Genomic DNA, 24,443 nt, shown 5'->3' with positions numbered 1-24,443 from the left:
GCAGCATGGCTTGTTTTGTTTATCCACATCATCTCACTTTTATTATAGTTCACTTTGTAGCCAGAGAATGAACTAAAAAAATTAAAACAATCTATCACGATAGGAATAGCCCTGGATGTATTGTACAAGAAGATTAGTATATCCTCTGCATATAATAAAGTTTTAAGGACAGTCTTACCGATGGAAATCCCTTCTAAAATATTCCTTAGCCTTATAGCAAGAGGTTCTAATGCTAAATTAAAAAGAAGGGGGGACAGGGGGCATCCTTGTCTTGTACCTTTTTTAAATCTTATCCCTGGGGTTAAATTATTATTGATTAACAAATAGGATATTGGACACTGGTAGATGTTAAGGACAAACTGAACAAAATGATCTTTAAACCCAAACTTTTCAAGAGTCTGAAATAAATATTCCCATTCTATGGAATCAAATGCTTTAACAGCGTCAAGGGTTAAAAGTGCGCGATCATGTTTAAAGTGTCTACCTGGATTTTGACGTATATTCCATATGTAGTCTAGTAGGGTTATCACTTTCCGCATATTTTTAGAAGCATTTCTTGAAGCCATAAACCCTGTTTGATCTGGGTGTATAACTTCGTCAAGACACAACATTAATCTAGATGCTAAGATAGAAGATAATATTTTATAGTCCACGTTAAGTACGGAAATTGGTCTATATGACCCTGGATCCTCTGCATCTTTATCCTTTTAAGGATCAAATGTTAGCAGCCACAAAGTATTCTGAGGGTAAATTACTATTCCTATAATAACTATTAAACAATTTTTCTAAGGTAGGTTTAATTTCTTCTGCAAGTATTTTATAATACTCTACAGGCAAGCAATCCGTCCCAGCAGCTTTATTTAACTTAACTTTTTCAATCGCTTCCCCTATCTCCTTCACCGAAATAGGGGCATTAAGTCTCTCCAAGAGGTCCTGTGAGACTCTAGGAATTTTTATTTGTGACCAGAATTTTTCTTGGTTCTGTGCGTGATTGGTACTCTTTGTGTATAGTTTTTGATAATACAAATATAATGTTTTACTAATATCTGACACTCCCGTATATCTTTTGTCTTGATCTCTGATTGCTAATATGTAAAAATTTTTCTTTCTACCCTTGACTAATTTGGCAAGAAATTTGGCTGAATAACCGTAATGTCCCTTGAAACAAAGATTTAATTTTATCTCTTCTCCCAAAGATTTTTGTTTAACCCCTTAATGAGCGAGGACGTGCAGGGTACGTCCTCAGAAAAAAGGCAGTTAACGCCCGAGGACGTACCCTGCACGTCCTCGGTGTGGAAAGCAGCTGGAAGCGATCCTGCTCGCTTCCAGCTGCTTTCCGGTTATTGCAGTGATGCCTCGATATGGAGGCATCCTGCAATAACCTTCTACGGCCATCCGATGCAGAGAGAGCCACTCTGTGGCCCTCTCTGCACCGGACATCGATGGCCGGAATCGTTGGTGGGTGGGAGCCGGTGTGGGAGGTGGGTTGGTGGCGGCCATTGACGTGCACAAGGGGGCGGGCGCGCGCACGGGGAGGGAGTGGGTGGGAACCGCTACACTACAGAAAAATGTGTCCCAAAACAAAATAAAAGTGGGACCTAGAATGTAAAAAAAAAAACTTAGGTGTCATTTAGGTGGTGGGGGGGGGGAAGCTACACTACAGAAAAAAATAAAAAAATAAACATTTGTTTGTGTGCAAACTGGGTACTGGCAGACAGCTGCCAGTACCCAAGATGGCCCCCAATAAGGCAGAGGGGGAGGCTTAGAGAGCTGTTTTGGGGGGGGATCAGGGAGGTTGGGGGCTAAGGGGGGATCATAAACACAGCATATGTAAATATGCTTTTTTTTATTTTTCTTTTAAAAAAAAACAACTTATTTTAGTACTGGCAGACTTTCTGCCAGTACTTAAGATGGCGGGGACAATTGTGGGGTGGGGGAGGGAAGGGAGCTGTTTGGGAGGGATCAGGGGGTGGGATGTGTCAGGTGGGAGGCTGATATCTACACTAAAGCTAAAATTAACCCTGCAAGCTCCCTACAAACTACCTAATTAACCCCTTCACTGCTAGCCATAATACACGTGTGATGCGCAGCAGCATTTAGCGACTTTCTAATTACCAAAAAGCAACGCCAAAGTCATATATGTCTGCTATTTCTGAACAAAGGACATCCCAGAGAAGCATTTACAACCATTTGTGCCATAATTGCACAAGCTGTTTGTAAATAATTTCAGTGAGAAACCTAAAATTGTGAAAAAATTAACGTTTTTTTTTATTTGATCGCATTTGGCGGTGAAATGGTGGCATGAAATATACCAAAATGGGCCTAGATCAATACTTGGGGTTGTCTACTACACTACACTAAAGCTAAAATTAACCCTAGAAGCTCCCTACATGCTCCCTAATTAAAACCTTCACTGCTGGGCATAATACACGTATTGTGCACAGGGGCATTTAGCAGCCTTCTAATTACCAAAAAGCAAAGCCAAAGCCATATATGTCTGCTATTTCTGAACAAAGGGGATCCCAGAGAAGCATTTACAACCATTTATGCTATAATTGCATAAGTTGTTTGTAAATAATTTCAGTGAGAAACCTAAAGTTTGTGAAAAAATTTGTGAAAAAGTTAACAATTTTTTTTATTTGATCGGATTTGGCGGTGAAATGGTGGCATGAAATATACCAAAATGGGCCTAGATCAATACTTTGGGATGTCTTCAAAAAAAATATATACATGTCAATGGATATTCAGGGATTCCTGAAAGGTATTAGTGTTCCAATGTAACTAGCGCTAATTTTGAAAAAAAGTGGTTTTGAAATAGCAAAGTGCTACTTGTATTTATGGCCCTATAACTTGCAAAAAAAGCAAAGAACATGTAAACATTGGGTATGTCTAAACTCAGGACAAAATTTAGAAACTATTTAGCATGGGTGTTTTTTGGTGGTTGTAGATGTGTAACAGATTTTGGGGGTCAAAGTTAGAAAAAGTGTGTTTTTTTCCATTTTTTCCTCATATTTTATAATGTTTTTTATAGTAAATTATAAGATATGATGAAAATAATGGTATCTTTAGAAAGTCCATTTAATGGTGAGAAAAACGGTATATAATATGTGTGGGTACAGTAAATGAGTAAGAGGAAAATTACAACTAAACACAAACACCGCAAAAATGTAAAAATAGCCTTGGTCCCAAACGGACAGAAAATGGAAAAGTGCTGCGGTCATTAAGGGGTTAAAGAAAACGTCCCTTTCCTGTCTAGCGCTGGAATACCTCTCCCAGTGAATACGAGTTGCATCCCCAACATATTTCTTATAGCTATTCTTAACCTGTTTAGCCAACTGGATTTCTCTCACATTATCTTTGCGCTTTTTTTTTTTTTTTTTTTTTTTACACATGTAAGCCTTTATTTCTCCCCTTAAATATGCCTTGGAAGCTTCCCAGAAAGTTTAAATTTTCTGAAAATGTGATATATTAAAAGTGCAATAATCTTTCCATTTCTGTTTTAGCCATAAAGTGAATCTAATGTTCTTATACATATACTGCGGGAATACAATGGTAAAATTTCTACTTGCCTGATTCGCTAAAGATTGAAATGACAGTGAGACAATTGCATGGTCGGATATCGCTATGTCGCCTATTGTGGCCTCAATTTTCTGCAAGGAGAGAGATTCTGCAACTAATAAAAAATCTATTCTTGAAAATGTCCTGTGTTTTTTAGATTCGTAAGTAAATATACACTGGTCTGGATTCTGAAGTCTCCACACATCAGTTAGTTTTAGCTGATACATTTTTTTCATATATTTAGCTTGTTTATTATATACAGCAAGGTTTTTTTTTGAGAATCTGTCTAACTCCGGAAAAAACGAGAGATTAAAATCACCACCTATCACTAAATTGTCTGATACGAAGGGTAACAATTTACTCTTCAGCTTTTCCCAAAAAGCTTTGGAAAAAACATTTGGCGCATATATATTACAAAAGACAAATTTTATCCCCTTTATTAGTACTTGTAATATGATATACCTTGCCTCCTGATCTACTTCAGCCTGTATTATTTGATATGGTAGATTTTTATTTAGAAGAATTGCGACCCCCAATCTCCTACCACTGCATGGTGTGGCGATTACTTCGCCTATCCATCTAGATCTCAATTTGGGGATTTCAATATCCTTTAAATAGGTTTCCTGTATAAATGCTACACTAGGTTCCTGCAAACCTAATTTTTTAATTATCAACTTACGCTTCATTGGGTTAGTAATGCCCCCCACGTTCCAAGATAAGATCGTGAAATTTCCTATTGAATCAAACGTATTAAAACATGATACAAAGTTTTAAAAAAGATCTTAAACCAATTACAGACTAAAGTATCTCTATTCTTCCTTTTAAATCAATTGTATAATCCTATTTCTAAATATCCAATCTATCACAAAGTAAAAAAAATGCTGCCATTACCCCCATTCTACACATGAAACCATACATACATCATTATATATGGAGAGAATCTAGATGGGCATCCATCACAACATAAAAAGTCGCTATCAGTGAACAATTTGTTCCAACTTATTTATATTCCTACCAGAGACGTGCGGTTGAAGTGGAACCAAGAGAGGTCGGAGGGGAAAAAAAAAAAAAAAAGGGTTAAAATATAAATGTACTCATTCACACATATCACAAACATTCCAGTATCTATGTAATTATACACTGTAGTATGAGAGTTGCTATCTCCCTTGGTTAACATCTAGAATCGCTATATTCTCTTGCTTTAGAGGGCTCAGTGAACATAAGCTTATTACCATTGTCATCCACTATGATCTTAGCGGGGTACATCATACGTGCTTTAATACCCTTATTTATCATAATCGTACATATGGGCGATATAGCTTTTCTTTTTTGAACTGCCTCGTTGGAAAAATCTTGAAATAACATAACTCTTTTATCATTAATGGTAAAAATATCAAATTTCCTGTATAGTCTCAGCATTTCCACTTTATTCTGAAACTTGAGTAATTTAAATATACATGTCGTATTTCTAACTGTGCCACTTTCGGAATTTTTTTTGGTCCTAACCTATGTGCCCTTTCAATAGATAAAGGTAAGGCTTGCGGGGGAAACCCTAAAGCCTGGGGCAACGTTAGGGAAGTAAATTCAATCAAATTATCATAATCTGCAGATTTGGGAATACCTAGGATTCTAATATTGTTGTGTCTGGAGCGATCCTCTTGATCCTCCAGACAGGCTTCCATACTTTGGATTATGGACTGTTGTTTTGATAGCATATTTTCTTGTTGATTAACCATATCCTCTAAGGTAGATATCCTATCCTCTGCTTCCGCCATCCTAGTGGCGAATTGCTTAACTCCCTGATTAAGAATGTTAAGTTCACTAGATATACCACTTAACTCCTTTTTAATTATATCAAACTGCAGTGAAAAAAAGATTTCTAATCTGTACCAATAATGTCTGGTTGTTTGATATAGACAATGTTTCACAGGAGTCAGAACTTATATCAGCCCCCTTATTGTTTTGTTTTTCCTTGGATTTGGCAGGCATTTTAGAAGGGTGTTGTGTGAAATATTTTCCATGACACAAAGAAATCAGAAAATGTGCAAGAAAAAAATAAAATAGGAGAAAAATTAGCATAAAAATGAATGTGTGTTGTGATCCGTATCGATCACTTCTATTAACTTGTGAACAAACTAAAATACTCAATGTGGGGTGCAGGTATATCCTATAGTGAAAGTGTGATCACACTATTTAAGTGTTCAAATAAAGACTATAGCTGTCTAGAGTGCTTTTAGGATAAATCCCCAAATTAGTGCCTTGGGAAATTTATGTTAAAAGAATTAGTGACATGTCTGAATCAGACCTAGGTAGTGTTGAAGAGGCCTGCACAGCAAAGGATACTAATGGGGTTAGTCAGCTTATGATAGTGAACATAAATCTAAATATTACAGAAGTTAACAGAAGGACCATAGGCATAGCATTATATAAGGATGCATATTGGCTTATCAGCCAGTTAACTTTTTGTCCCTTTTTTTAGTGGGATCAGAACCTTATGGATATAAGTAAAATAGAATAATATTATGGGAAGTCCTGCTACTAGACCAGACTATAGTCCAGTTGTATATTCCAATCCCCAACTTCCCTTAATATCCAGAAGATCTTTCACAGTCAGTACAAGGGCAGAATAGTATAAGTTCCAGAGAGTGTATGTTCCAATTGTCTCTTTAAATGATAGAGTCTTAGCTTTTTCCTCTTTTCCTTTTCCCTTTCTGGGGAAGGGACACCAAAAAAGGAAAATAGAAAATCCCTTTAACAGAGTTGCTTTCTATATTACAGACAAGGTATCTAGTACCTTTCTTTTCCTTTTATCTCTTTCTCTTTAAATTCCTTTATTTTCCCTTATCCTTAAAAGGAGTACAAACCATGGGCAGACTAAATAAGAAAACCAAGGGGCTGTCTCTCAGTTATCTCCAAATGATATAGTCCCAACACATAAAATTAAAGCATACCAGTGTAGTGGGAGGGTCGCCTGTGCCGGGTGCAGTAGAAATTTTCATATGATACCTCAACCCAGTTCCAATGTGGTATCTGCTACAGCAATTCCCTTTCATTTGTTTTGGGCCTCTGGATCCTTGAAGCCTTTGGAACGGTATGTCACACGGAAGATAGCATTACTGCAGCTCCAGTATGACCCCGGAAGCCAACTAGCGTGGGAGAAGTGGCACCCGCGGATGCCACCGCGACCGGGCCTCACCAAACTGCCAGCCACCTCTCCAGTCCCGGTATCACCGGCCTGTCACGCCCTACCAGGAGGGACAGGTCTCCTTTTCCTTCCAGTATCGCCGCGATCCCCAGGAGGCAAGTGCGGGTGAGGGGAGGTATCGCAGAAGCACCCCTGGCTATCTAGCAGGCTAGCGTAGCTCTCTCTGGAAAGGCAGTCCCCAGATCTGTTACCATACACGGGCAGTAGCGTTTCCGCTTTGGGCTTCGGCTGAGGTCTGTGGCAGTCTCCACAGAAAAGTGCCTACAGGGCTGCTGGGTTGCAGGCAAAAGGCGGTCTCATTCAGGGGCAAAGTTCTTCCTTAGGCCCTCAGTGAACGCTGGAGTTGGAGCAGCGTGCAGTGAGAGCTGCACTTCCACCGGAAGCCAAGCAAATTTGATAACAGAAGAAAATCTTTTTTGTTTCCCTTCATAGATCACTCTATTTTAATGCTGCAGGTTTTTTCCTTCATTTAATCTCTTTAACCCCTTAATGACAAAACGTACGCCACACGTCCTCAAAAAAAATACAGTTAATGACCGAGGACATGTGGCGTACGTCCTTGGTCTGGAAAGCAGCTGGAAGCGATCCTGCTCGCTTCCAGCTGCTTTCCGGTTATTGCAGTGATGCCTCGATATCGAGGCATCCTGCAATAACCCCCCTTGGCCATCCGATGCAGAGAGCCACTCTGTGGCCCTCTCTGCACCGGACATCGGTGGCCGGTATCGTTGGTGGGTGGGAGCAAGTCTGGAAGGCGGGTGGGCGGCCATCGATGCGCCGATTGGAGTGGAGGGGGGCGGGATCGCGCATGGGAGCGCGCGCGTGCACGGGGGGCGGCGGGCGGGCGCGTGCACGGGGCGGGAGCGGGAGGGAACCGCTACACTACAGAAAAATAATTGTAAAAAAAGTAAAAAATAAAAAGTTTTATAAGCTGTAAATAAACAGCTAAGGGATCTGGAAGGGGTGGGGGGGGGAAGCTACACTACAGAAAAGGGCATTTTTTTTTTTAAAAAAAGGCACATTTTTTTACTGAACTGGGTACTGGCAGACAGCTGCCAGTACCCAAGATGGCGCCCATTAAGGCAGAGGGGGAGGGTTAGAGAGCTGTTTGGTGGGGGATCAGTGAGGCTGGGAGCTAAGGGGGGATCCTACACAGCAGCATATGTAAATATGCTAAAAAAAAAAAAACACACAAGAAAAGCCCAAATATAGCTTTTATTTTAGTACTGGCAGAGTTTCTGCCAGTACTTAAGATGGCGGGGACAATTGTGGGGTGGGGGAGGGAAGAGAGCTGTTTGGGAGGGATCAGGGGGTCTCATGTTTCAGGTGGGAGGCTGAGCTCTACACTAAAGCTAAAATTAACCCTGCAAGCTCCCTAGAAGCTACATAATTAACCCCTTCACTGCTAGCCATAATACACGTGTGAAATGCAGCGGCATTTGGCGGCCTTCTAATTACCAAAAAGCAACGCCAAAGCCATATATGTCTGCTATTTATGAACAAAGGGGATCCCAGAGAAGCATTTACAACCATTTGTGCCATAATTGCACAAGCTGTTTGTAAATGATTTCAGTGAGAAACCTAAAATTGTGTAAAATTTAACGTTTTTTTAATTTGATCGCATTTGGCAGTGAAATGGTGGCGTGAAATATACCAAAATTGGCCTAGATCAATACTTGGGGTTGTCTACTACACTACACTAAAGCTAAAATTATTCCTAAAAGCTCCCTACATGCTCCATAATTAACCCCTTCACTGCTGGGCATAATACACGTGTAGTGCGCAGTGGCATTTAGCAGCCTTCTAATTACTAAAAAGCAACGCCAAAGCCATATATGTCTGCTATTTCTGAACAAAGGGGATCCCAGAGAAGAATTTACAACCATTTAAGCCATAATTGCACAAGCTGTTTGTAAATAACTTCAGTGAGAAACCAAAAGTTTGTGAAAAAATTAGTAAAAAAGTGAACGATTTTTTGTATTTAATCGCATTTGGCGGTGAAATGGTGGCATGAAATATACCAAAATGGGCCTAGATGAATACTTTGGGATGTCTACTAAAAAAAAAATATATACATGTCAATGGATATTCAGAGATTCCTGAAAGATATTGGTGTTCTAATGTAACTAGCGCTAATTTTGAAAAATAATGGTTTGGAAATAGCAAAGTGCTACTTGTATTTATGGCCCTATAACTTACAAAAAAAGCAAAGAACATGTAAACATTGGGTATTTCTAAACTCAGGACAAAATTTAGAAACTATTTAGCACAGGTGTTTTTTGGTGGTTGTAGATGTGTAACAGATTTTGGGGGTCATAGTTAGAAAAAGTGTGTTTTTTTCCATTTTTTCCTCATATTTTATAATTTTTTTTATAGTACATTATAAGATATGATGAAAATAATGGTATCTTTAGAAAGTCAATTTAATGGCGAGAAAAACGGTATATAATATGTGTGGGTACAGTAAATGAGTAAGAGGAAAATTACAGCTAAACACAAACACCGCAGAAATGTAAAAATAGCCTTGGTCCCAAACGGACAGAAAATGGAAAAGTGCTGTGGTCATTAAGGGGTTAACAAACATGTAGACTTCCATATTAAAGGGATATGAAACTCATTTTTTTCCCTTTCATGATCTAGATCACTGGTTTTCAAACCTGTCCTCAGGCCTCCCCAACAGTCCAGGTTTTCAGAATTACCTTGGGTGAGAGCAGGTAAAATAGCCACGTTTACTAATCAGCTGAGAATGTGGCCTATTAGGGAGGCCTAAGAACAGGTTTGAAAACCAGTGATCTAGATAGAGCATGCAATTGTAAACAACTTTACAATTCACTTATATTATCAAATTTGTTTTGTTTTCATTATATCCTTTGTTGAAAAGCATACTTAGGTAGGCCCAATAGCTGCTGATTGGTGGATGCACATATATGCCTCATGTTATTGGCTGACCAATGTACATGGCAATTTCTTAAAGGGATACTAAACCCACATGTTTTCTTTCATGATTCAGATAGAGCATGACATTTTAGGCAACTTTCTAATTTACTCCTATTATCAATTTTTCTTCGTTCTCTTGCTAGCTTTATTTAAAAAGCATCTTAGCAGCCAGCCCATTTTAGGTTCAGCACCACGGATATCGCTTGCTTATTGGTGGCTGATATTTAACCACCAATAAGCAAGCATAACCCAGGTTCTCAACCAAAAATGGTCCGGCTCCTATAAATCACATTCTTGCTTTTTAAATAAAGATAGCAAGAGAACGAGAAAAAAATGATAATAGGAGTAAATTAGAAAGTTGCTTAAAATTGCATGTTCTGCCTGAACCATGAAAGAAAAAGTGATCCATTACTCCCTTAACAACCAAGGACGTCCTCAGGGTTTTCAAGCGCTGGAAGTGATTGTGATCGAGTGCGCACTACATTAAGTGCACTGCTAATGTTATGTATGGGAAGGAGGGAGAGGGGAATAAAAACTAAAAACAAATTATGCTTACCAGATCATTTAATTTCCTTCTGTATAAGGAGAGTCCAAGGCTTCATTCCTTACTGTTGGGAAATACTGAACTTGGCCACCAGGAGGAGGCAAAGACACCCCAGCCAAAGGCTTAAATACTTCTCCCACTCCCCCCCCATCCCCCAGTCAATCTGCCGATGGAACAAGGAACAGAAGGAGAAATATCAGGGTTTAAAAAGGTGCCAGAAGAAAATACAATTTAGTGGGCCGTCCATTGGACAAAAAGGGAAATTAAATTATCTGGTAATCATATTTTTATGTTTTTCTTCTTAATATAAGGAGAGTCCACGGCTTCATTCCTTACTGTTGGGAAACTTATACCCAAGCTCTAGATGACACTGAATGAGAAACGGGAGGGACAAAAAGAGAGGCGGACCCTAATCTGAGGGCACCACAGCCTGCAAAACACTTTTTCCTGAAGGCTGCTTTAGCAGAAGCAAAAACATCAAACTTGTAAAATTTTGAAAAAGTGTATAAGGAGGACCAGGTAGACCCTTTACAAATGTGATCCACAGAGGCCTCGTTTTTAAAGGCCCGAGAGGCAGCCATAGCTCTAGTAGAATGAGCCGTAATTCCCTGAGGAGGCTTATGTCCCGCTGTCTCATAAGCTAATCGAATAACACTCCTTAACCAAAAGGACAAGGAAGTCACAGAGACCCTCTGCCCCTTACGCTTCCCAGAATAGAAGGAAGGAGTTTGTATAAAATCTTTAGTAGCCTGAAGATAGAACTTCAAGGCTTGAACCATGTCCAAATTATGAAGCAAACGTTCCTTCAAAGAAGAAGGATTAAGACACCAGGAAGGAACTGCAACCTCTTGATTGATGTTGCGGCCTGACACAACCCCAGAAGCAGAACTTTTTTTTCACTTTCTGCAATGACATTTTTTTAGTCAAAAATCTTCTGCAAGTTATTTTGAAATTAAGTACAATTTTAAGTTAGGCAGTTATACTAAAGTACCAGTTCAATTGCAATATACTGATTAACTGGAGAATAAGGCAAGCTTTATATATTATATTGCAGCAGTTAAAGAGGCAGTCTTCAATCAATGCACTGCTGCTTTGCAGTGCTACCCTGTATTTGACTGTTCTCTTTAAACGGTGCTTCACTGTGGCTGCACTGTGTTAAGAAAATTGTACACAATGTAGCCAGAGCAAAGTGCTGTTTAAATAGAACAGCCTGTTTTGGAGCAGCGCTGCAAAGCGAAAGTGCTAACTGTTCACTCATGTGTCTCATTCTTTCTGCAGACATGCTGCATTTTCTGCGATGGCATCTCAGATCACAGCATGTTCTGCCTTGGGGGACACGACCTTAGGGAGAAACTCTAATTTAGTACGTAGGACAGCCTTATCAAAATGGAACACCAGATAAGGAGGCTCACATTGCAAGGCGGCAATCTCAGATACTCTGCGCGCAGAAGCAATAGCCAGTAGAAAAAGAACCTTCCAGGATAACAACTTAATGTCAATTTCATGCATTCGCTCAAACGGAGCCCTCTGCAAACCTTCAGACTCCAGGGAGGAGCCTTAGATCTGAACACGGGCCTGATCCAAATTAGAGCCTTAACAAAAGACTGTACATCTGGAAGCTCCGAGAGTCTTTTGTGCAGTAAAACAGACAGGGCCGAAATCTGCCCCCTCAGGGAACTGGCAGAAAGAGCCTTCTCCAGTCCATACTGGAGAAACGATAGGATCCTTGCAACCTTAACTTTATGCCAAGGGAATCCACTCTCTTCACACCAGAATAAATAGGTTCTCCACACCTTATGATAGATGCAATGAAAAACCGGCTTACGAGCTTGAATGAGAGTATGAATAACTCTCTCAGAAAAACCTCTCTTGGCTAGGACTAAGCATTCAATCTCCACGCAGTCAGCCTCAGAGAATCTAGATTTTGATGAACAAAGGGACCTTGTTCCAGCAGATCCCTGTAAAAATGACTAATATTATTAAGAACGAGTGGGATAGAACTTGGAGAAGACATCCCCACCAGATCCACAAACCACGTCCTTCACGTCAACGATTGAGCAATCAGTATCACTGATGACTGTTCCTGCTTGATGCAGACCACTAAACGAGGAAGGAGCGGTGACGGCGGAAAAAGGTAGATAAGATTGAACCTCCAAGGCACTGCTAATGCATCTTAGCTCCGCCTGAGGATCCCTGGACCTCGACCCATATCTGGGTAGCTAAGTATTGAGACAAGACACCATGAGGTCTATCTCCGGCGTCCCCCACCTGTAGCATATCTCCGCAAACACTTTGGGATGGAGAGACCATTCCCCAGGATAAAAGGATTGTCTGCTGAGAAAGTCCGCTTCCCAGTTGTCCACACCCGGAATGTGGATCGCTGACACCGAACAGCTGTGGGCTTCCGCCCACTCCAGAATCCGAGATACTTCCCTCATTACTAGGAGGCTTCTCGTTCCCCCCTGATAGTTGATGTAAGCCACGAGGTTATATTGTCTGATTGAAATCTGATAAACCGGGACGAAACCAGAAGATGCCAAGCCTTCAGGAGCATTGAAGATTGCTCAAAGTTCCAGAATGTTGATCGGGGGCGTTCCCCTGTGGCATCCTGGCACCCCAAACAGCTCCCCATCCTGATAGACTCACTTCTGTAGTCACAATTTCCCAGGATGGTCTTAGAAAGGATGTCCCTCGGGACAGATGATCTGGACAGAGCCACCAAGAGAGTGATTCTCTCGACAAGTTGTCCAGGGAAATCTGTTGAGACAGATCCGAATGATCGCTGTTCCACTGCCTCAGCATGCACAGTTGTAACGGTCTGAGACGGAACCTGGCAAAGGGAATTATGTCCATGCTGGACACCATGAGACCAATTACCTCCATACACTGAGCCACAGATGGCCTTAAGGAGGTCGGGAGGGCAAGACATGCCAAAGCTAGCTTGCAACGCTTCTGGTCTGTTAGAAATATCCTCATAGATATGGAGTCTATTATAGTACCCAGGAATTCTACCCTGATGCTTGGAATCAGCGAATTATTTTCTAAGTTTAAAGAGAAGATATATTGAATGGTTCTTCGCCAGACGAAAAGATGGCGCTTATACCAGAATATCGTCCAAGTAGGGAGCTACTGCTATACCTTGGGTTCTGGCAACAGCCAGAAGAGCCCCTAGAACCTTCGTAAAGATTCTTGGAGCAGTAGCTAGAGCAAAAAACAGAAGTGCAATAAACTGGAAGTGTTGGTCCAGGAACGCAAACCTTAGGAACTGGAAGTGATCCTTGTGGATTGGCACATGAAGGTAAGCGTCCTTCAGATTTATAGTGGTCATGAACTGTCCTTCCTGAACTAGAGGAAGGATGGACCTTATTGTCTATCTTGAACGAGGGGACATTTAGAAACTTGTTTAAGCATTTCAGGTCCAGAATCGGGCGAAAGTTCCCTCCTTCTTTGGGACCACAAACAGGTTTGAATAGTATCCCAAAACTCTTTCTTCGATAGGAACCGGGACAATGACCCCTAGGGAGGACAGATCCCGTACTCACCCCAGAAAGGCTTCCCTCTTTTCTGGCTTTGAAGACAGGCTTGAAAGGAGAAATCTGCCCTTGGGTGGATGAGATTTGAAACCTATCTTGTATCCCTGAGATATGACCTCCAGGACCCATGGATCCTGCATGTTCCTGAACACAGCGACAGTCTCTACCCCCTACACTATACAGCGACGGATCGGGGGCTACCCCTTCATGCCAACTTGCTCTCTGCAGGCTTCTTGCTCTGCTTGGATTTATTCCAGGATTGAGCGGGCTTCCAAGTACTCTTGGCTTGCTCGGGCTAGGAGGACTGTTGTTGGGATTTTTCAGAACAAAAGGAACGAAAATTAGAGCCTTGTCCCTTAGACTTGTACTTTTTATCCTGCGGTAGGAAGGCACTCTTAACCCTGCAACCGTTGAAGATAATGGAGTCCAGGCATGGACTAAATAATAAAAAAAATCCCTTAAAAGGAAGGGAAAGGAGTCTAGACTTAGAAGTCATATCCGCAGACCAGGATTTCAGCCAGAGCGCCCAATTGGGTCTGCACTGAAAAACCAGAAATCTTAGCATTTAGGCGAATGATCTGCATATCTGCATTACAGATAAAACAATTAGCAATTCTTAAGGCCTTAATTCTTTCTTGGATAACGTTGAGGGGACCTTCCGATAAGGAGTCGCACCAGTAGGCCGCAACTCCAGCAACAGCTGCTGCCGGTTGAAACAAGCATCCCGTATGCTGAAACATTTTTCGGAGAAAAGTTTCCATCTTCTTATCCATCAGCTCTTTGAACGACGAACTATACTCAAGTGGGATAGTAGTACGCTTAGCCAGTGTAAAGATAGCACCATCCATCTTAGGGACGGAAACCCCCAACTCCAATTGAGTGTCCGGGACAAGGAATAATTTTTTAAAGGAAGACGAAGGGGAAAAAGGAAGATCCAATTCTATCCCACTCGTTCTTAATAATATTAGTCATTTTTACAGGTACAGGAAAAGTTAACGGCACTACCCTGTCTTCGTACACTCTGTCTGATTTATGGATCAAAGGTTCATCAGGCAACTTGGCCTCCGGAACCTCCAATGTAGACAGAACCTCCTTTAGAAGGAAACTTAAGTGTTCAATCTTAAATCTAAAGGCTGGTTCCTCTGCAGCAGGTGGCCTCGAGGTAGCAGACTCCGATCCAGAAAGTTCACCCTCAGAAGACTCAGAGTGTGATCCATCCTTGGATAATTGAAAAACAGATAAATCCAATAAATCACTTGATGACCCCTGGACAGGAGAGTTATGTTTAACCTTTCGCTTGCGCTTGGCAGGGAGAGGTAAAGCACTAAGAGCCTCAGACACCGCCGTTTTTAACTGCACAGTAAAATCTTATGGTAGGTAAACTGCTCCGTCCAGATGGATCAGGCATGCTATGGGAAGCTGCATGTGATGAGGGAGATGACTGATGGGTATGTACCTCACGGACGGCGAGTCCTCAGAGGTAGACGGATCAGTGGTACTAAAGGGGTTAACCTTCTTAGACATAATAACTTTGTTAATGCATCATGTGAAACAAAGTTTAGAGGGCGGGCATATCAAGGCCTCCTCACAATATAAACAGGTATTAACTATTTGGAATAAAGGGAGTAACCTCAAGAATATCAGAATCCTCCATAGCTTGCGCTAATGAAAGTAGGACACAGAATAAAAACAATCTTTTTATTTCTCACAAACACGGCACCTTTATACTCCCAACGGCTGGGGCACTAACCACCTCCTAGACTCAGGCAAACAGAGAAAAAAAAAAGTCTTCTCCGACAGCTAGCTCGGTCAGGAAAGAGGAAATTAAAGTGTGACTACTACTGGTCACGTGGTGCGCAAGGCAGGACCGCCCCTGCTATAAGAAAAAGCGTGCCAATCTACAAGCTGCGCAGCGTTCAAAGTGAAAGTAAAAACCTGTGTGTAACAACCACATAAACAGTCTATGAGCCCAATGAAATCTCACACATAAAGCAGCTTAAAAGCAAAAGCATCACATTTGATTAATCCCCACTGTTAAATAACCTCCCTCAGGAGATATTAACCCATGATTCTATTAAGATAAAAGAAGCCACACTGTGACCCTGTCTTCTAGCTTTTTCAACATATGTAAAAATTGAAACGATCTTACCAGAATCCATACTGTGGAACAGAAACACAGCCTCTCAAGTGTGACAGTCTTGTAGCATCGCTCCTGACATGGACTTGAGTGAAGAAAAAGCAGGCAGTGAAACTCATCAACACTGATTGCGTAAGGAGCTGTTAGCAGGTTGTCTGGATAGGTATGCAGAAAGACTCTCCCTGCACCTCCAGCCTCTAATTTTCGTCAATGCCCTCACTGAGAGGCTGACAAGACTACTTAAAACTCCAGTCACATATCGAAGGGCAGATACCCCTCCTTAGGAACAACTCCAAAATCTTCTGACACTTTTCTGCCATCCTCCTGTGACAAAAGGCAAAAAATGATTGGGGGATGGGAGAAGTGGGAGAGATATTAAAGCCTTTGGCTGGGGTGTCTTTGCCTCCTCCTGGTGGCCAGGTTCAGTATTTCCCAACAGTAAGGAATGAAGCTGTGGACTCTCCTTATATTAAGAAGGAAAAATGTTTATAATATTTTTTTTTATTAAAAGAGGCATTTTTTTTAGCAAACTGGATACTGGCAGACAGCTGCCAGTACCCAAGATGGCGGCTAATAGGTAGAGGGGGATCCAACACTGCAGAATAATATGTATATAAAAAAAATAATATATATATATATATATATATATATATATATATATATATACATATATACATACATATATACATATATACATACATATATATATATACATACATACATAAGTAGGGTTTTGCCAATTTCGCCAAAGTGGGATATTTATCTGTGTTAGCTCTTCACCAATGCAAAGTGTTTTCCACCTTGGCAAGGGGCCTCTCAAAGTAAGCCTGGACTTCATTCTAACATAATAAATATCTTGAATATCTATATGCAATGGTAAATAACCAGCTATAAAGGTTAGGTGAAAATATCAAGTCCGCTCTAAAAATAACAGATATATACTTATAAAGGTTAAATCTAGTACATATCACAATTTATTTAAAAAAAAAAAAAAAAAAATCGTTAAGGACTATACATCAATAACAGGACAAAGCCTTTCACATTTATTTATACAGCAATAGCAAGCAATCGGCTAATAATTGTGCAAATAGATAATAGTGCACATCAATTAAAATAACTCCCATCAATCTAGGAGCTAGGTGTAAATAGCAAGCTCAGCAATATATCATGCAAAGCATAGTCCCAAATCACCGGATTTAATATAAACAATCCAAATAATGGACTATTATATCTGGGTTGCACATAAGCGAAGAGTAGTTGTACACTTATACTATCCTGAAAAAGTGAAAAGTAAACGTCTGTAGACATCCTTTAGGCTAAGGGTATAATCATAAAACACAATACCATGTGCAGGAGCTCATCAGAGTGAAGCAGCTGGTGTTGTGCACAGACCAACTAATTGCAAACCAACTAATCGATTATGAGATTCGTTGACAACTATTTTCATAATCGATTATGACGATTAGTTGTTGCAGCTCTAAAAATTATAGTAAATTATAAGATATGAAAAATGTAAAAATGGTCTGGTCACTAAGGGGTTAAACAAAGGATTCCAAGAATATAAAGCAAATTAGACAATAGATGTAAATTGGAAAGTTGTTTAAAATTGTATTCTCTATCTGAATCGTGAAAGAACATTTTTGGGTTTCATGTCCCTTTAACCCCTTAATGACCACAGCACTTTTCCATTTTCTGTCCGTTTGGGACCAAGGCTATTTTTACATTTTTGCGGTGTTTGTGTTTAGCTGTAATTTTCCTCTTACTCATTTACTGTACCGACACATATTATATACCATTTTTCTCGCCATTAAATTGACTTTCTAAAGATACCATTATTTTCATCATATCTTATAATTTACTATAAAAAAATTATAAAATTGAAAAAAAACACACTTTTTCTAACTTTGACCCCCAAAATCTGTTACACATCTACAACCACAAAAAAACACCCATGCTAAATAGTTTCTAAATTTTGTCCTGAGTTTAGAAATACCCAATGTTTCCATGTTCTTTGCTTTTTTTGCAAGTTATAGGGCAATAAATACAAGTAACACTTTGCTATTTCCAAACTATTTTTTTTTTCAAAATTAGCGCTAGTTACATTAGAACACTGATATCTTTCAGGAATCTCTAAATATCCATTGACATGTATATTTTTTTTTTAGTAGACAACCCAAAGTATTGATCTAGGCCCATTTTGGTATATTTCATGCCACCATTTCACCGCCAAATGCGATCAAATAAAAAAAATTGTTCATTTTTTCACAATTTTTTTCACAAACTTTAGGTTTCTCACTGAAACAGCTTGTGAAATTATGGCACAAATGGTTGTAAATTCTTCTCTGGGATCCCCTTTGTTCATAAATAGCAGACTTATATGGCTTTGGTGTTGCTTTTTGGTAATTAGAAGGCCACTAAATGCCACTGCGCACCACACGTGTATTATGCCCAGCAGTGAAGGGGTTAATTAGGGAGCATGTAGGGAGCTTTTTGGGGTAATTTTAGCTTTAGTGTAGTGTAGTAGACAACCCCAAGTATTGATCTAGGCCCATTTTGGTATATTTCATGCCACCATTTCACCGCCAAATGCGATCAAATAAAAAAAAAAACGTTAAATTTTTCACAATTTTAGGTTTCTCACTGAAATCATTTACAAACAGCTTGTGCAGTTATGGCACAAATGGTTGTAAATGCTTCTCTGGGATCCCCTTTGTTCAGAAATAGCAGACATATATGGCTTTGGCGTTGCTTTTTGGTATTTAGAAGGCCGCTAAATGCCGCTGCGCATCACACGTGTATTATGGCTAGCAGTGAAGGGGTTAATTAGGTAGCTTGTAGGGAGCTTGCAGGGTTAATATCACATTTAGTGTAGAGCTCAGCCTCCCACCTGAAACATCAGACCCCCTGATCCCTCCCAAACAGCTCTCTTCCCTCCCCCACCCCAGAATTGTCCCCGCCATCTTAAGTACTGGCAGAAAGTCTGCCAGTACTAAAATAAAAGCTATATTTGTTGTTTTTTGTGTGTTTTTTTAAAGCATATTTACATATGCTGCTGTGTACTATCCCCCCTTAGCCCCCAACCTCACTGATCCCCCCCAAACAGCACTATAACCCTCCCACTCTAACTTAATCTGTGCCATCTTGGGTACTGGCAGCTGTCTGCCAGTACCCATTTTAGAAGAAAACATGTTTTTTTTTTAAATTTTTATTAAAATTTTCTGTAGTGTAGCTTCCCCCCATACAAAACCAACCCCCCACCCCTCCGCGATCTCTTTTTGTGCTTTTGCACAAACAAGATTTGGGAATTTATTCATTTTTTTCTTTACACTATTTTCCGTAGTGTAGTGGTTCCCACCCGCTCCCGCCCCGTGCACGCACCCGCCCGCCAACCTCCGTGCACGCGCGTGCGCCCCCTAACATCCCGCCTCCGATCCCGCCCCCTTGATCTCACAGGACACACCGATGGCCGCCCACCCGCCTCCCAAGTCTGCTCCCACCCACCAACGATACCGGCCATCGATGTCCGGTGCAGAGAGGGCCACAGAGTGGCTCTCTCTGCATCGGATGGCCATGTAAGGTTATTGCAGGATGCCTCCATATCGAGGCATCACTGCAATAACCGGAAAGCAGCTGGAAGCGAGCAGGATCGCTTCCAGCTGCTTTCCACACCGAGGACGTGCAGGGTACGTCCTCAGGCGTTAACTGCCTTTTTTTTGAGGACGTACCCTGCACTTCCTCGGTCATTAAGGGGTTAAAGGGCCACTAAACCCAAAAAAATTCTTTCATGATTCAGATAGAACATACAAATTTAAACAACATTACAATTTACTTCTATTATTTATTTTGCTTCATTTTTTTAGATATCCTTATTTGAAGAAAAAGCAATGCACATGGGTGAGCCAATCACATGAGGCTTCTATGTGCAGCAACCAATCAGCAGCTACTGAGCATATCTAGATATGCTTTTCAGCAAATAATATCAAGAGAATAAAACAAATTAGATAATAGAAGTAAATTAGAAAGATGTTTAAAAATGCATTCTCTTTCTAAATCATGAAAAAAAAAATGTGGGTTTCATGTCCCTTTAATGCCCAAGGTTTTAGAATGGGATGTCCAACCAACTCATATAGGTGCGATAGTCAGGTGTCCACATACTGTATGTAGCAGAATTAGCCTTGAGAAGTTAGCAGGGTGTATTTCCAGCAGGGGTCAAGTCCTACTAAAAAAAGTGTGGAAACAAGACACACCCCAAAACAATATTGTTTTATTTACACACACACTGTATTTATATGTATACAATATATGCACTTTGGTTACTGAAAGGAAATTAAATCCAATGAAGGTTTGAGTGGTTGCTTTTAGGCCTAAGACGACTCCTCTGTCACAGAGTCTCACCCACTTAAGGTGCAATAGTCCTATATCTGCTGAGGGGAGCAAAATAACCCCAGAGCAAGCCAAACAGAAATGTAAGCAACATGTGTTCCACACAGTGCGGGGTGATCACACAGCAGGACCACTGACAGGCTTGCATTTAGTGTATTGTAGGAAATGTTACTGCCCATTACTAGAGAATTTTACTATCCCTCTAACCAGACTAGCTCCAGCTCCTCCCACCAGCAGCAGTGTTTACTGAAGCATTTCTGTTCTCTGTCCAGTGCAAAAATAGTGCAGGAACTCCGTTCCTGCTCTACTTGACCCCCGATTTCCAGCTTTGAGATAAAAAAAAAATAATACAATTTTGATTGCAAAATACATAATGAAAGTATACTGCAAAGTTGTTTTAGAATGCATTACTAAGCATTTTATTTTAAAATATCAAGGGTGTTTACTGTCCCTTTAAGCACAAAATCTTTAGTATAGATCAGTCTTGCTGTTTTATATACAGTACATCTGATCATCCTATATATAAGGGATACACATTTGAATTTTGTTTCTGAAAAGTACATAAAAGAGAACCTTTCTTTGGAATACCTATCATACCCTACAAGCAAGGAAGACAACTGTATTTCTGTAAAAATACAAAATTTGGTTTAGCACACCTTACAAAAAGTTTATATACGCATCTTTGGGAGTGCTGCCAATATGACCCAATAATTATTAATTGTCTGCAAACAACATCAAGGCAAGGGACAAATATTATTTTTAAATAAAATTGGGATCTTAGTCATAATATGGCCATATTTTGTTTAGCCAGCACCACTTACAAGGTGCCCAATATAGACTGGCCCTAACACTACAGTCCTTTAAAGGCAAAGGGCTGTAGTGTTCGGACCAGTCTATATTGGACACCTTGTAAGTTGGTGACTGGCTAAGCAGAATATGGCCATATTGTGTGACTAAGAGCCCAATTTCTCTCATTCCCCCACACATATAGGATCTGCAAGTGTTGCAAGCATAGACTATGTAACCAGTAGAGAAACAGGGCCATAATAAAATAGAGTGAACAGCTGCTACAGAGTAAAGGGACAGACTTGGAGTATAATAGGTGGTATTATGGCTGACAGAGTGCCTGCAAGGCCAGGGGTTCTAGTCTGATGTGACTGATGGGTCATGTGGTTCAACCTTATGAGGACATGCTGCTGACAGAAGGGTTGATGGTCATGACGGATGATCAGATGTCTTATCTTGACAATGGCTAAGTTAGAGGCTAATCCGAAGTGTTATTGTGGGTTTTCTATGAGCAACTGCAAAAACAGGTGTCTGATCTGAGGTGTTATTAGGGTGACGGCAGATTCAGGGTCTGATATGGCTATGAACAGCTTCTGATCCAGGGTCTGATCTGAGGTGTTATTTGGGTGTTCTATGAGCAGCTGCAGAGTCAGGGTCTGATCTGAAGTGTAATTGGGGTGTGCTATGGGCAGCTGCAGAGTCAAGGTCTGATCTGGAGTGTAATTAGGGTGTTCTATAAGCAGCTGCAGAGTCATGTGTTTGATCTGAAGTGTAATTGGGGTGTTCTATAAGCAGCTGCAGAGTCATGGGTTTGATCTGAGGTGTTATTGGGGTATTCTAATAAGAGCAGCTGTAGAGTCAGAACTGAGGTTTATTGGGGGTGTGGCTATAAAAGAGGATGCAGAGCCAAGTACAGTATCACCACTGGTCGCCGGGGTTCGCTCGTTTACAAAGTTCGCTCCCTTCACAGAACACAGGCAACATGGCCTTTATATTATAATGGCTACCTCACTACGGCCAAACGATATGGAAACAAGGATGATACCTTTTTGCCACCCAATCCCTGACTATAAATAAACCATTCCTTGAAAAAATGACAAAGTAGCTTGGGCCATTCATTACATATCACATATGTCTACGGCAGTAAAGTACCACACTATTCCTCACTTTTGGAAACCAAGCTTTCTTCTCCACGTCCCACTCGTACTCTGTGCCATCAGTAGGGTCTCGGCAAATGTAAGGATCTTGGCCATCATCCTTATCGCGCTCCCCGTATAATTGCTGTAACCGCAGCTGCTCGTAGAAGGCCGCGTTATCATCCTGATCATGAGCCATCCCTGATTTTAACTGAACCGAAGGCCACCTCCAGCGAAAAAAAACCCGTACCACAACAAAACTGATCAGAAAAGAGAGAGGATTACTTCCCAGGTGGAAAAACTGCGCAAGCGCTAAGCGAAAGCGTAGAAAGGACAACGCATGCGCAATACCAGTTTGACCTCAGATACTCATGCCGCTCATGCGCAAACAAATATCCGGCTAAACTTCGCATTTGAGAAGGGTCCAACTGCAGAGTGGAGCTCCACTCTAGACAGGAAGCATGTGACCTCCACTCAAAGCTTTTTTTTTTTTTTTTTAATCAACTTTAATGTAACAAACAAACTATAGATTGTGACAATGATTATGAAAACGAAACATTTTGTAGCTTTCTTGTTCTTCTTGTTGTTCATTCACAGTGTTTTATGCAGATTGTGATTTATAAGGTAACCACTGTGAATGAACATTAACCCCTTAGTGACCAGACCATTGTTACATTTTCTTACCCTTAAAGGGACACTAAACCCAACAATTTTATTTCAGGATTCAAGTAGATAATACAATTTTAAACAACACTCCTATTTACTTTTATTATCTAATTTGCTTCATTCTTCAGATATCCTTTGTTGAAGAAATAGCAATGCACATGGGTGAGCCAATAACAGGAGGCATCAATGTGCAGCAACCAATCAGCAGCTACTGAGCCTATCTAGATATGCTTTTCAGCAAAGTATACCAAGAAAGTGAAGCAAATTAGATAATACAAGTAAATTAGAAAGTTGTTTAAAATTGCATGCTCTTTCTAAATCATAAAATAACAAATTTGGGTTTCATGTCCCTTTAAGGACCAGGGCTATATTTTCCTCTTACTCATTTACTGTACCCACACATATTATATACCATTTTTCTCACCACTAAATGGACTTTCTAAAGATACCATTATTTTCATCATATCTTATAATTTACTATAAATTTTTTAATAAAATATGAGGAAAAAATGAAAAAAACACACTTTTTCTTACTTTGACCCCAAAAATCTGTTACTCACCTACAACCACCAAAAAACACCCATGCTAAATAGTTTCTAAATTTTGTCCTGAGTTCTTTGCTTTTTTTGCAAGTTATAGGGAAATAAATACAAGTAGCACTTTGCTATTTCCAAACCACTTTTTTTTTTTAAATTAACGCTAGTTACATTGGGACACTGATATCTGTCAGGAATACCTGAATATCCCTTCACATGTATATTTTTTTGTTTGAAGACACCCCAAAGTATTGATCTAGGCCCATTTTGGTATATTTCATGCCACCATTTCACCGCCAAATGCGATCAAATAAAAAAAAATTGTTCACTTTTTCACAAACTTTAGGTTTCTCACAGAAATTATTTACAAACAACTTATGCAATTATGGCATAAATGGTTGTAAATGCTTCTCTGGGATCCCCTTTGTTCAGAAATAGCAGACTTATATGGCTTTGGCGTTGCTTTTTGGTAATTAGAAGGCTGCTAAATGCCACTGCGCACCACATGTGTTTTATGCCCAGCAGTGAAGGGGTTAATTAGGGAGCATGTAGGGAGCTTTTAGAGTTAATTTTAGCTTAAGTGTAGTGTAGTAGACAACAAACAGCTTATGCAATTATGGCACAAATGGTTGTAAATGCTTCTCTGGGATCCCCTTTGTTCAGAAATAGCAGACATTTATGGCTTTGGGATTGCTTTTTGGTAATTAGAAGGCCGCTAAATGCTGCTGCGCACCACACTTGTATTATGCCCAGCAGTTAAGGTGTTAATTCATTAGCTTGTAGGGAGCTTGTACGTTTAATTTTCACTTTAGTGTAGTAGACAACCCAAAGTATTGATCTAGGCCCATTTTGCTATATTTCATGCTACCATTTCACCGCCAAATGCGATCAAATAAAAAACATGTTTTACTTTTTCACAAACTTTGGGTTTATCACTGAACAAACAGCTTGTGCAATTATAGCACAAATGGTTGTAAATGGTTCTCTGGGATCTCCTTTGTTCAGACCCCCCCCCCCCTTCTACC

The 24,443-nt window shown here is 40.3% G+C and overlaps 1 protein-coding gene across 1 annotated transcript in view; it reads right to left on the bottom strand.

The window, feature by feature from the left end:
- HTATSF1 (HIV-1 Tat specific factor 1) overlaps nt 1-22,531 on the bottom strand; it is a 147,029-nt gene extending 124,498 nt beyond the window's left edge. Inside the window, exon 1 of the mRNA XM_053699225.1 lies at nt 22,248-22,531. Within this exon, the coding sequence (XP_053555200.1) occupies nt 22,248-22,415 (168 nt within the window). The 5' untranslated portion in view covers nt 22,416-22,531. The remainder of the gene's footprint in view (nt 1-22,247) is intronic.
- Nucleotides 22,532-24,443: the final 1,912 nt, after the last annotated feature.

Source organism: Bombina bombina, chromosome 1, assembly GCF_027579735.1.
Source record: "Bombina bombina isolate aBomBom1 chromosome 1, aBomBom1.pri, whole genome shotgun sequence".
NCBI lineage: Eukaryota > Metazoa > Chordata > Amphibia > Anura > Bombinatoridae > Bombina > Bombina bombina.
The sequence above is the reverse complement of the archived record's forward strand: the minus strand, read 5'-3'. Positions and strand labels throughout refer to the sequence as shown.